A 13,042-nucleotide genomic window follows, 5' to 3' on the forward strand; every position below is an offset into this window, starting at 1 on the left:
TGGCTAAGTGAGAGGCCGGTGAGTAAGTTTCAGTAGTCAAGGCGAGAGGTAATGAGAGCGTGGACGAGAGTTCGGGTGGTGTGCTCGGAGAGGAAAGGGCGAATTTTGCTGATGTTAAAGGGGAAGAAGCAACAGGTCTTGGCTATCTGCTGGATATGCGCAGAGAAGGAGAGGGAGGAGTCGAAGATGACTCCGAGGTTGCGGGCAGATGAGATGGGGAGGGTGAAGGTGTTATCAACTGAGATAGAAAGTGGAGGAAGAGGAGAAGTGGGTTTTGGTGGAAAGACGATGAGCTCGGTCTTGGACATGGTCAGTTTCAGGCAGGTAGTTGGACATCCAGGCAGGCGGTTGGACAACCAGGCACCTGTTCCACTCCACTCATTATTTTATATACCTCTATCATGTCTCCCCTCAGCCCAGTGGCGTAGCAAGGGCAGGACGGTGGGGGCGGTCCGCCCCAGGTGTCAGCAGGTGGGGGGGTGCTCCACTCCTACTGCTCCCTCCCACCCTGCCTTAAAAAAAAAAATTGTGAAACCGAGTCACAGGCAGGCAGCACCTCGTGTCTGCCCTGCTTGTAAAACAAGTAAATCTCCTCATCGCCGTCGGGTCTTACCTCATTGGGTCCCGCCCTCCTCTGAGATAACTTCCTTTTTCCGCGAGGGAGGGACCCAATGAGGGAAGGCCCGACGCCAACGAGGAGATTTACTTGTTTTACAAGCAGGGCAGACGCGAAAGCGCTGCATGCCTGCGACTCCGTTTCACAATTTTTTTTTTTTAAAGCAGGGTGTTGGCAGGAGAAGAGGGCGGTCTCTCATAGTAACATAGTAGATGACGGCAGAAAAAGACCTGCATGGTCCATCCAGTCTGCCCAACAAGATAAACTCATATGTGTATACCTTACCTTGATTTGTACCTGCCTTTTTCAGGGCACAGACCGTACAAGTCTGCCCAGCAGTATTTCCCGCCTCCCAACCACCAGTCCCGCCTCCCATCACCGGCTCTGGCACAGACCGTATAAGTCTGCCCTCCACTATCCTCGCCTCCCAACCACCAACCTCTCTTCCCCCACCTGCTCCGCCACCCAATTTTGGCTAAGCTTCTGAGGATCCATTCCTACTGCACAGGATTCCTTTATGCATATCCCACGCATGTTTGAATTCCGTTACCGTTTTCATCTCCACCACCTCCCGCGGGAGGGCATTCCAAGCATCCACCACCCTCTCCGTGAACAAATACTTCCTGACATCTTTTTTGAGTCTGCCCCCCTTCAATCTCATTTCATGTCCTCTTGTTCTACCACCTTCCCATCTCCGGAAAAGATTTTTTTGCGGATTAATACCTTTCAAGTATTTGAACGTCTGTATCATATCACCCCTGTTCCTCCTTTCCTCCAGGGTATACATGTTCAGGTCAGCAAGTCTTTGCTCATACGTCTTGGAACGCAAATCCCACACCATTCTCGTAGCTTTTCTTTGCACCGCTTCCATTTTTTTAACATCCTTCGCAAGGTACGGCCTCCAAAACTGAACACAATACTCCAGGTGGGGCCTCACCAACGACTTGTACAGGGGCATCAACACTTCCTTTCTTCTGCTGATCACACCTCTCTCTATACAGCCTAGCAACCTTCTCGCTACGGCCACCGCCTTGTCACACTGTTTCGTCGCCTTCAGATCCTCGGATACTATCACCCCAAGATCCCTCTCCACGGAGTTGGTGGTCGGGTCGGGGTGGGGTGGGGTTCCGATGGGAGAAGGGAACTGGGGAGGGGAGGAGAGGGAGTTCTCGGATGGGAGAAGGGGGTGGGGGTTCTTGGATGGGAGAAAGGGGAGGGGGTTCTCGGATGGGAGAAGGGGTGGGGTGGGGTTGGGGAGAAGAGGGGTGGGGAGGGGAGGGGGTTCTCGGATGGGAGAAGGGGACTGGGGTGGGGAGGGGGTTCTCAGATGGGAGAAGGGGGCTGGAACTGGGGTCTGAGAAGGGGCCATGCCTGGGGCTGGTGGGAAAATGGAGCATGCGTGGGTCAGGTGGGAGAATGGGTCTGGGGCTGAAAAGGGGGGCCCTAATACAAGGCATGTGGATGAAGGGGGCTGGAACTGGGGGCTGAAAAGGAGGGTAGGTGGGATATGGGGGCTAGTACTGGGACTGGGGGCTGAAAAGGGGCAGGGGCTGAAACTGTGGGGACTGGGGGCTGAAAAGGAGACACGGAGAAGTGGCTGGGGCTGAGAAGGGGACAGGGAGAAGTGGCTGGGGGGCTGAAACTGGGGACTGGTGGGATAATGGGGCTGGAACTGGGGGCTGAAAAAAAGGGGCAGAGAGAGGGGACAGATCCTGGATGGATGGGGGAGCGAGAGCGAGGGCACACCCTGGATGGATGGGAGAGGGAGGGCAAATGGTGGATTGAAGGGGCAGAGAGAAAGGGCAGACAGTGGATGGAAGGGATAGAAAGGGCAGACAGTGAATGGAAGGGGGAGGAGAGAGGGCAGACAGGGGCAAATGGTGGATGTAAGGGGCAGAGATAGAGGGCAGATGTGGATGTAAGGGGCAGGGAGAGAGGGCAGACATTGGATGGAGCGGACAGCAGAGAGGGCAGACATTGGATGGAGGGGGCAGACACTGGATGGCAGAGAGAGAACGAAGACAGATGCTGGATGGAAGGAAGATAGTGAAAAGAAGATGAGGCAAGCAGAAACCAGAGACAACAAACTGTAAATAAAATATATATTTTTATTTTTTTGCTTTAGGATAAAGCAGTATTGTAGCTGTGTTAATAAATGTTTATAATAGAACATGTAAACAAGGTAATATTTTTATTGGACTAATTTTAATACATTTTGGCTAACTTTCGTAGACCAAAACCCCCTTCCTCAGGTCAGGATAGGATACTGTAACAGTACTATACTGTATTGACCTGAGGAAGGATGTTTTGGCCTCTGAAAGCTAAATGTATTAGTCCAATAAAATGGTATTATTTTATTTTCTATATTTGTTTTATTTCTATTTGTTAATTTGTAAAGTGGTGATTGGTACTTGTTAGTTATTTAAAATTTACATCTGCTGTCTTTATATTTTGCACAATACTAGGGGACATTTTCTGTTTCTGTGGTGTTGCATCTTGGAGGTTCAATTTAATTTTTGTCTAAATAGAAAGTTTATGATTACTTATTCTATAGTGGATTAGGGTGTATCTGTGTTTGTGAAAAAGACGGCTTTCAGTTGGCATTGACTGTGCAGGATCGCCAATCTGTACTATTCTGTCTGGTTTCATTTTACAATAGGTGAACTGATGTTCTAGTGCTCAATGTAGTGTTTAAGATGCAGTGGCGTACCAAGGGGGGCGGTGGGGGCAGTCCGCCCCGGGTGCACGCCGCTGGGGGGGGTGCCGCGAGCTGTCAGCTTTGTTCGTTTCCATGCTCCCTCTGCCCCGGAACAGGAAGTAACCTGTTCCGGGGCAGAGGGAGAATGGAAACGAACGAAGCTGACTGGCGCGCGGCACCCCCCCAGCGGCGTGCACCCGGGGGGAGGGGTTGTTTCGCCGGGGTGGGGGGGTGTCCTCTTGCCGGGGGGGGGGCGCTGCACCCGGGGGGCGGGGCACATCAGCGATCCGCCCCGGGTGTCAGCCCCCCTAGGAACACCACTGTTAAGATACTTTCCTTTTCCTTGTGTGATTCGTAGAAATGACTGCTTATGGTATGGTAGAATTTCTCTAAGGTCCTGAGTGTTTTGTATTCTCGGCATGCCTAGTACTGGAATTTGGAGGGGGGGTGTTAAAAAATGACCGGCCCCGGGTGTCAACTACCCTAGCTACGCCACTGCCTCAGCCGTCTCTTCTCCAAGCTGAAAGCCCTAGCCTCCTTAGTCTTTCTTCATAGGGAAGTCGTCCCATCCCCGCTATCATGACAGACTTACGAACATTACGAACCCTTCACTTCAGTGTACCACGGAGTCAGCTTCAGATCGTTGGAGGTGCAAATTATTATAGTAGATGATGTTGACCTTAATCTCTCCAGTGGTACTCGCAATAGATGGCCATTCCCTGCTTATCTATTTCAGGACAAACATTTCCATGCTGTTGAACAAATGGGAGGAATACGCTACTTCAATTCCCAACATATCTCAAACCCACAGTTGAACTTGGAACACTCTGAAAGCAGTACTGTGTGGGGATGTTTCCTATACTGTGGCCCGAGCCATGTGAATTTCACAGGGCATTATTCATTTGGAAAAGCAAATGCTAGGGCTAAGCGTGGCCTTCATCAGCCACTAAATACATCCTCTTACTTACTCAGATGATCCTAAACTCTTTGTTCCATGAACATACGAAAAAAATGTTGTTTTTCTGTAAATAAATCTTTTTTAGATATGGATATCGACTGGGGAAATTGCTCGCACAAATTACTAGAACTTGGCAAGGACCCCATTATGTCTCCACCCTTAAGACTGAGCAGGACCTTCCAAGCCCACTGTATGCCAGATAGAGCAAAAATCTTTTATAATTATTTCAGTCACATGTACAGCACTCCTAACCTGGGAGAGGGCCCCAATCTTATCGACTACTTGAGGATTCAGGGCTGCCTAGATTTAATTCAGAGATGATTATACATCTTAACTCCCCTATTTAGGCCAGCAAATACCAAAAAAGCTGTTAAACCATTAAGAATTGTATAGCTCCTGGACCAGATGGCTACACATCTGAATTTTACAAACTCATGATGGCACCCCTTGCTTTCGTATTATAATACTTCCATCTCAGCATGTGCCAACACGGCATTTATAATGTTAATACCCAAGTCTGGTAAACCTGATGATCTTCCAGAATCCACTGGCCCTATCTGTTTCAGATCTTAAATTATATGGGGTTGGATGGCTGGTATTTGCAGGTCTTGAAGACACTATATACGAATCCTACTGCTAAGATCTTAGTGAATGGTACCCCACTGCCTCTTTTCCTGTCAGGGTACTGGGCAGGGTTGCCCTGTTCCCCTCCTCTTTTTGCTCTACTTGGAACCATTATTGCATACCATTCGAACAGATCCAGACATTTAGCTGTTATATCAAACCAAACTGTTTGATCACTGCTGCCCAGTTGAACACCCACTTGGACATGTATAATTATGGTACAGCCAGAGACCCCCCCCACTGGAATGGTGGCGGGCCCAGTCATAGAGCTCAGGCCATTACAGACCTTGGCTGAGTCAGAAATCTGATGGCTGACATAACTGGGAGCTTACTGGAAAAGTATGGCCTAGTTTGTAGCCCAGATTGAGGCCTAAATAAGCTAAATTAGGAAAAGTTAGGTCAATAGATATGGAAACAAAATGGAGGATTTCAGCACAAAATGGAAGCCGTATCTGTTGCAGAGTGGAATTTTCTCTAATGTAAGTTAGAAAAACAAGTTGAGAAATGAGACTTTCCTGTGAGCAGGATTGTGGTCAGCCATGGTGTGAGAAAGGAAAAGTGTAGCTGGATGCAGGGTCTTGCTTAAGATTTGTGGTCAAGCGAGCTAAAGACAAAACCATGTTAGCAAGATAGAAGCTACTCATTAGCATGAGCCAATCAGTGACAACCATGACATTAGCATAAATCCAATCAGGTATATCTACTGTCATATTATCCATATCCTGAGGGCACCTATAAAAATCAGAGTATTTCCTGGTTTAAGCTAGAGAGAAAAGGGTTGCCACTCTCTCTCTCCAAGGGAAACCAATGTGTCCAGCAGAATTGACAAATTACCTAATTGCTTTCCCTTGTAAAACTTCTAATTGGTAAAAGAAATTATAAAAGATTTGGAATTAACACCTGTTTGCAGCTGGATTATTATATTCCTATAATTAATTGATTGTACGTGCCTGTTGTCAATCACTGATTTGACTTGTACCTTGGCAAATAAACTCCTCATTCCAAATGATGATTTGTGGGCTTCACTTAATGATGAAAGGCTGTAAGTATAAATGCTTTTGCTGTATCAAGCTATCTTTCACTGCATTGTATAACTTGTAATCTAAATCCAGTTTGTCATAAGGCTGGTATCTTTTCCTTAGACCTAACATCTCTCTTAGTGGCAATTCCTTTTAGAACTTCACAACTCCTTGATTACCCCAGTACTAGTGCTATTTAGAGATGGAGTCAGATTTAAGTTCACTCCAGCCTTCTTGGGGGGCTCTGGACCCCTAAATTTACAACAGACATTAGACACACTTTCCCCATTTGTGAGAACCAGATCCAGTGTTGTTCCTTCTCTTGTGGGTTCTATCACCATTTATCTGAGCAGAGCACTTTGAAAGGCATCCATGAGTGAAGGAGTAGCCTAGTGGTTAGTCCAGTGGACTTTGATCCTGAGGAACTGAGTTTGATTCCCACTGCAGCTCCTTCTGACTCTGGGCAAGTCACTTAACCCTCCATTGCCCCTGGTACAAAATAAGTACCTGAATATATGTAAACCGCTTTGAATGTAGTTGCAAAAACCTCAGAAAGGCAGTATATCAACTCCCATTTCCCTCTAATTCTTTCTGATTCCGCAGATGGAACTTTCCAATCCACATCCAGCAGGTTGAAATCTCCCAGCAACAGCACCTCTCTTTTCTTTCCCAACTTTTGGATATCTGTAACCAGATCTTCATCTAGTTCCCCTAATTGTGACGGAGGTCTGTAGACAACACCCATGTGGACAGAGGTTCCATCATCTCTTTTCAAGGTGATCCATATAGCTTCCTTTCCTCAGGCCCCTGGCATTTCAGTCGCTATGATATCATTTCTCACATAACAGTTACTCCTCCACCTTTACAACCATCTCTATCCTTCCTAAATAGATTGTAGCCTGGTATATTTGCATCCCATTCATGGGAATCATTGAACCATATCTCCGTGATAGCAACAATGTCTAAGTCTGTCTCTAACATCAGGGCTTGCAGATCATGAACTTTGTTGCTTAGACTTGCAAGCATTTGTGGTCATTGCTTTCCAGCTACATTTCAGTGGCAGTCTTATCTTCTGTTTAGTTTTTTCTTTAGTCTCATTTCCTCCTGTACTGGTAAAAAGTGATTTGCTAAGATTGTTGTTTTCATCGCTTTCTTTACTACTGGCGTATCTTGTCTTTAGCTGGGGATGACCACTGGAAGTGACCTGCCTCCATAAGCCACCCCCGCCCTCTAGTTTAAACGCCTAGAAATATATTGTCTGAATTTTTCACCAAGGACTTTTTTTCTGCCACAGTGAGGTGCAGCCCATTGTTACAATATAGTCTTTTGTTTTTCCATGTATTGCCCCATCCTCCTATGTATCTAAAACCTTCTTGATGACACCAGGCTTTAAGCCACCCATAGAAATTCTAGGTATATTGTAAACTTTTCTCCAAAAGTAAGTAGTATTTCAGAAAAAAGCTACTATTTGTACCAAAGGTTTTAACCCCTCCCCCAGCTTCTGAAAAGCTTTCTCCGCTGCAAGTGGGGCATTATTGGATAGGTCATTTGTTTCCAGGTGGATAACAACATCACTGTTAGACTCCTTCGTTTCTTCTCTGATTATAGTCAGTATTTGCCTGGTACTCCTAGTAGCTGAGGAGCCTGGAAGGCATTTCACTTTGCTGGGCCCCTTGAACTGTGTTCCAAAGTTAATGCCTCTGATAATGGAATCCCCTAGCAGCAACAGTTTTCTGGTTTGAGATTCTTTATTAGTGCTTTGGGGTGTCTTTTCTCTTTGGACACCTTCATTCCAGTGTAAAGCTGGACTGATAGATGAAGAAAGTATATGTTTTTTTCTGAGGCCCTATCCTGCTGTTCAGCTATGTGCTTGACTTAATTGCAATATATTTTCTCTAAAGATTGAACTGCAGATTTTAACTTTAAAAGGGGTGGCCATCTTAGTCTGATGTAACAAAATATCACAGAGGCAGGTGGTGTCATATAGTCTAATTGATTTATCGAGGCATGAGCATCTAAGAACCAGAGTTCACTTTGTCAGATGTAGATGTTAATAATCTATAGACATGTACAATCATAAACCAACTGTTAAGTGTAAGTCTTTTCATTCACAGCAGTGGTTTTAAACTAATTCAACAAGTAGCACTATCTTAACATATACAAAACAACTGAGTAACATCTGTAACAGTCTGTATAGTTGTAAAAGCCCTGGAGTGCTAAGAAAATCTATTGTGAAACAAAGATGGAGCAATCCCAATGGAAAGGCACTTCAACAAATAATACCTCCGTTTCTTTAATTCATCTGCATCTTTTTCCAGAGCATCAATTAAAAGAAAAGTGTCTTCAGCTGGGTCATACACCTCACTAAAATTCTCATGTCCAACAAGCGAGTAAAGAGGTGTAGGATACATTATACCTAGGGAAAGAAACAGACTATTATCTTCTGACTGTAGGACAAATCAGACCAGAATGAAATAGAATGAGGGCCAGCAGAAACAAGTGATCTTCTTCACAAAATAGAAGATCAGTTTCATTTTGGAGTGGAGGAGTTGCCTAGTGGTTACAGCAGGCTTACAGCAGGCTAAGCACCAGTGTAAGCGCAGGGTTCAAATCCTACTGATGCACCTTTTATTTATTTTATAAATTTCTATACCATACAATCTACCATATAACATACAAAATCATTAATTACATAAAAGAACCACATAAAATCACACATGAAACAAACATCTTGGGCAAGTTACTGCATTCTGCATTGCATCAAGTACAAAATTTAAGGGTCCTTTTACTAAGGTGCTGTAGTGGAAATGAATTTTAAAAGATTGTTTTTCAACTCTGCCTTGACCGACCAGTGCACTTGGGGTCTGTATTTGTGATTAGAAGTAATTCTATTTAAAAATGATTGTTTAACTTTGATTGTGTGAAAATAAGTTGAAATGTAGAAGATAAGACACAGCTCTAATTAATTTATGTGAAGGGAAAGATGGGGCCTGTTTTCGAGTTCAGACCGGCCACCTGGACTAGGAAACATGTGACCACATTCCCACAGTATGGCTTGTTTACCTAAACAGAGAAGCATCCTGTAATTTTTCTTAGCTCTGAACATGAGCTCTAAGCCTAATAAAAAGGGAGTTTCTTTCAGTGAAACTGGGAGCTCATCTGTAACATACGAACTGCGCAGAGAACCATGTTCCTAGTCAAAGAAACTCTTGGCTTTCGCTGTGAACAGGGCCCCCCCCCCCCCCAGTTGATAAGAGCCTGGATGATGTAAGGACCAGTGATGATTGTTTTATTGCTTCTTTTCCTGGTCTAGGAACTCTTAGCATTGCTTAGATGTAGAGACCAGTGATGTAATGATTGTTTATAGATAGGTATTGTTTCTTTTTATAAAGCTCATCATTGTGTGTATATATCTTAATCATTGTAGATTTTAGAACCTCTAATAAAGGTCTCATTTACCTAATACGAATCCAAAAGAATCCACAGTAATTATTAAAGTAGTCTGTGTCAGTAAAACAGGCTGTAATCCATAGCAGTACATATTGGCGACTCTGGTGGGACGATTCATAGAGGGGAGTGGAACATTTTAAGCAGAAAAAGGGAAAGAAGAGGAGAGTGTTGTTGAAATCTCAGGTAGGGATGAGGTAACAATATCACATACCATGTAAAATGAGTTTATCTTGTTGGGCAGACTGGATGGGCCATACAGGTCTTTATCTGCCGTAATTTACTATGTTACTATGTAACAGTATTGCTTATCTGAAAACCTGTTACAGCCGGGATAAACAGCATAGAAAAAGTACAGAATTAGAATGATGTGTGATTTACGCAGTTAAAATGATAACTGAGCGTACCGCGTAAGAGTGGAGCAGTATAAATATAAGAAACGAAGAGAGAAAATTAACAAAAAGAAATTATGTTTAGACTCATTTGGAGCCATTAATTGCACATATAAAGTACAAGGGATGGGAGATAAATCTTAATAAGATACAAGGAAAGTCTCAGGCAGGGAAACTTTTAGGTATAGGAATTTGTTTATTGCAAGCAGCACATAAGTAAAATGCTAGCACCGGGTAATCAGGAAAAACTATGACCTTGAGTGGAAGGGAGATGAGCAACAGTTGTTTTTTTTTTTTTAAACAGGCTTTTGAGCAGACAACACAGATTGCTTTGGATCTGTGGCCAGTGCAACTAGAAGCAGAATTAAGTGTCTCAGTGAATGAACATTATGCTAATTAGAGCTATTGGGGGGGTCACGTGACGCTATGGTGAAGAGAGGTTGCAGGTGAATCTCTCTCCGAAGCCTGCCTGAGAATTCCCGCATTTAAAGGAGAATTAAACCCTTCTAATTTGCAATAATCGCTAGAAAAGGACCCAGGGCAACAATCTGGTCGAGCAAAACGAGAGAAAAACTAGATATGGCGACGAAAGCAGCCCAAAAAGAAAGACAGAGGGGAAGGACGGCCGAAGACAAAATGGCGACGGCCTTCCCCGAAACAAATCCATCGGTGTCTTCGGCGTGGGTGGCTGAGATCACCTCCGAATTAACGGGGGTGATGGAAGATCTATTAGATCGACGGCTGATTCCACTTGACCAAAAATTGGATACTAAATTGGAACAGTTGAACACGAAAATAGAGGATTTGACTAAGGAATGCATAGCGTTCCAAACTACAGTCAGCGAAGTGGAAAACAGGCTGACGGGAGTGGAGAACTCTCAAAAAACTGTGCAGAAAACGATATCCGATTTGGAATCTAAAATTGAGGATCTGGAAAACCGTTCCAGACGGAATAACATCCGCTTGGTTGGCTTACCTGAAGCGCTCGGGGGAAAGCAGCTGGAGAGGATTCTAGAACAATGGCTGACCAAAAGTATTGAATTTCCAGCAGAGCTTGGTCCTTTAAGAATTGAACGTGCGCATCGGCTGGGAGTTCGCCAGATGAACGCTGTTAAGCCACGACTAATTATCTGCAAAGTACTCAATTTTATGCACAAGCAATATATTTTGCAGGCAGCAAGATCAAATAACTCTCTGACCTATGAAAAAGCAAAAATACTCTGCTTTCAAGACTACTCAGCAGGTGTTGCAGCCAAGAGAAAAGCGTTTTCTACCGTGTGTTCAAAATTATTTGCTTTGAAGATCCGTTTTAGCCTGCAATATCCGGCTACATTGAAAATAACACATGGGGGCAAACTACGTTCATTCACATCTGAAAGGGAGGCAAAAGACTTTATTGCGCAGATAGAACACTCGGATAAGGCTGTTCCTGAGGATACAGAACCTGCGTGAGCCCGAAAAGAACGGCAGCTATGAGGCTGGGCGAAATCTAGCTCTGGATGCGATTAACTATATTCAACAAATTTGAAGCAGGAGAATTCTTAAGGGGCAGATACCATTGAGAGACTCTGGCACAGATGGTGGTAAAACTGCTATTCGGTTTTGTTGGTATTTAATTCTTTATGTTAATACTGTTATGATGGTTATGCTCAATATAAAGGGGGGAGTTTAAGAAGGGGAGTATACTTAGAAGTTTAAAGGTTGAGAAATGTTAAAATGTAAAAAATGAAATAATAAGGTTCTAGAAGAACTAAGAATTAACAGTAATAAGGGGAGAAGGTGGGTTAGCGTTAAAAAGTGACGGCTTCATATAAGGAAGCACATGGTAAAGGGAGACGGGGAGGGAGAGGGAGGGATATGGGAGGGGGGGATGGGCTAGCGGGGAATTGGAAGCGGAGAGAATTGATGCGGAGGGTTAAATATGTCAAAGAAATGGAAGAAAAGACACGGTGTACCATAAAATGCATTAACATCAGACTAAGAGAACAGCTAATATGTGACGAGATGGGGAGCCATAGGCTGGGAGGGCTCCTCATGAATTTAAATATGAGTTTGTCAATTAAGGATAATGTGAACTTATATTACACAAGATGATTAAAATTGTCACTTGGAATATAGGTGGTATACACTCCCCTATTAAAAGATCTAAAATCTTACAGCATTTGCAAAGACTAAGGGTAGACATAGCGATACTGCAGGAAACCCATTTATCTGATGAAGAACACGCAAAGTTGGTTAAGTGGTGGGTGGGAGACTGCATTGCTTCACCAGCGGTGGGCAATAAGGGGGGTGTGGCCATCCTTATCAGGAAAGGAGTGGTGACCCAAATTCATAATCAGCATAAAGATACAATGGGTCGCTTTGTGTTTTGTAAGGTTACTATTGCCAGGAAAAAAATAATTTTAGGTAGTGTGTACGCCCCAAATACATTGGACCTTAAATTTTATAAAAAAGTAACTACAACCATTGCCAACATGGAGGCCCTACCGGTGATAATGGGTGGGGACTTTAATATGCCATGGAATCCACAAATTGATAAATCTCACCCATCAATGGCACGAGGGGAAAGGAACACTAGAGGTTTACCTGACATGTGCAATACATTAGACCTTTTAGATGTATGGCGCACGTTGCATCCAACAGAGAGAGAATATACACACCAATCAAGGGCTCATCAAACCCATTCTAGAATTGATTACCTGTTAGTGTCACGCAAGATTTTTACCGATATACATGAAGTAGAAATTGGCCCTTGTGTGATTTCAGATCATGCCACAGTTTGGATGACTTGGCAATTGGGAGATAATAATTCCCAAAGAGGGGGAAATTGGTCATTTCCTAGTTACCTTTATAAAAGCGGGAAATTTAGAGAATATTTAATAGCTAAATGGGAGGAGTACAAACACTTCAATGAAGGATCAGTACTAGAGGCGCCCACGTATTGGGAGGCAGCAAAGGCAGTCATCCGAGGGGAAATTATCAGCTATGTTAGCAATTACAAAAAACAACGTGATAGAGAATTATTGAGATTAGAAAAACAACTTTTACGCTTGAATACTCGATATGGGCAGAACCCGGCTCCAAAGATACATAAAGAAATAATCTCAGTCCAAACAGAGATAAATGCACTGCTGCATGAGAGGGCAATAAAGTCCCAAAGTTATTATCGTTTCCAACTTTATAAACATGGGAACAAAAGTGGTAAATTCCTGGCTAAACTGATTGCATCACAATCAACAGCAAGACACATAGGTGCTATTAAAGGCAAAGACGGAAAACTAATAAACA

General features: G+C 43.8%; 1 protein-coding gene across 2 annotated transcripts in view; it reads right to left on the reverse strand.

Moving 5' to 3' along the window:
- The window catches only part of N6AMT1 (N-6 adenine-specific DNA methyltransferase 1), a 167,117-nt gene that overhangs the window by 146,075 nt on the left and 8,000 nt on the right, over positions 1 to 13,042 (reverse strand). For both annotated transcript variants that reach the window (XM_030215902.1, XM_030215901.1), the window contains exon 2: positions 8,199 to 8,331. In XM_030215902.1, coding sequence (XP_030071762.1) covers positions 8,199 to 8,326 — 128 coding nt within the window. In that variant the 5' untranslated portion in view covers positions 8,327 to 8,331. The remainder of the gene's footprint in view (positions 1 to 8,198; positions 8,332 to 13,042) is intronic.

This window comes from Microcaecilia unicolor, chromosome 10, assembly GCF_901765095.1.
Source record: "Microcaecilia unicolor chromosome 10, aMicUni1.1, whole genome shotgun sequence".
Taxonomy (NCBI): domain Eukaryota; kingdom Metazoa; phylum Chordata; class Amphibia; order Gymnophiona; family Siphonopidae; genus Microcaecilia; species Microcaecilia unicolor.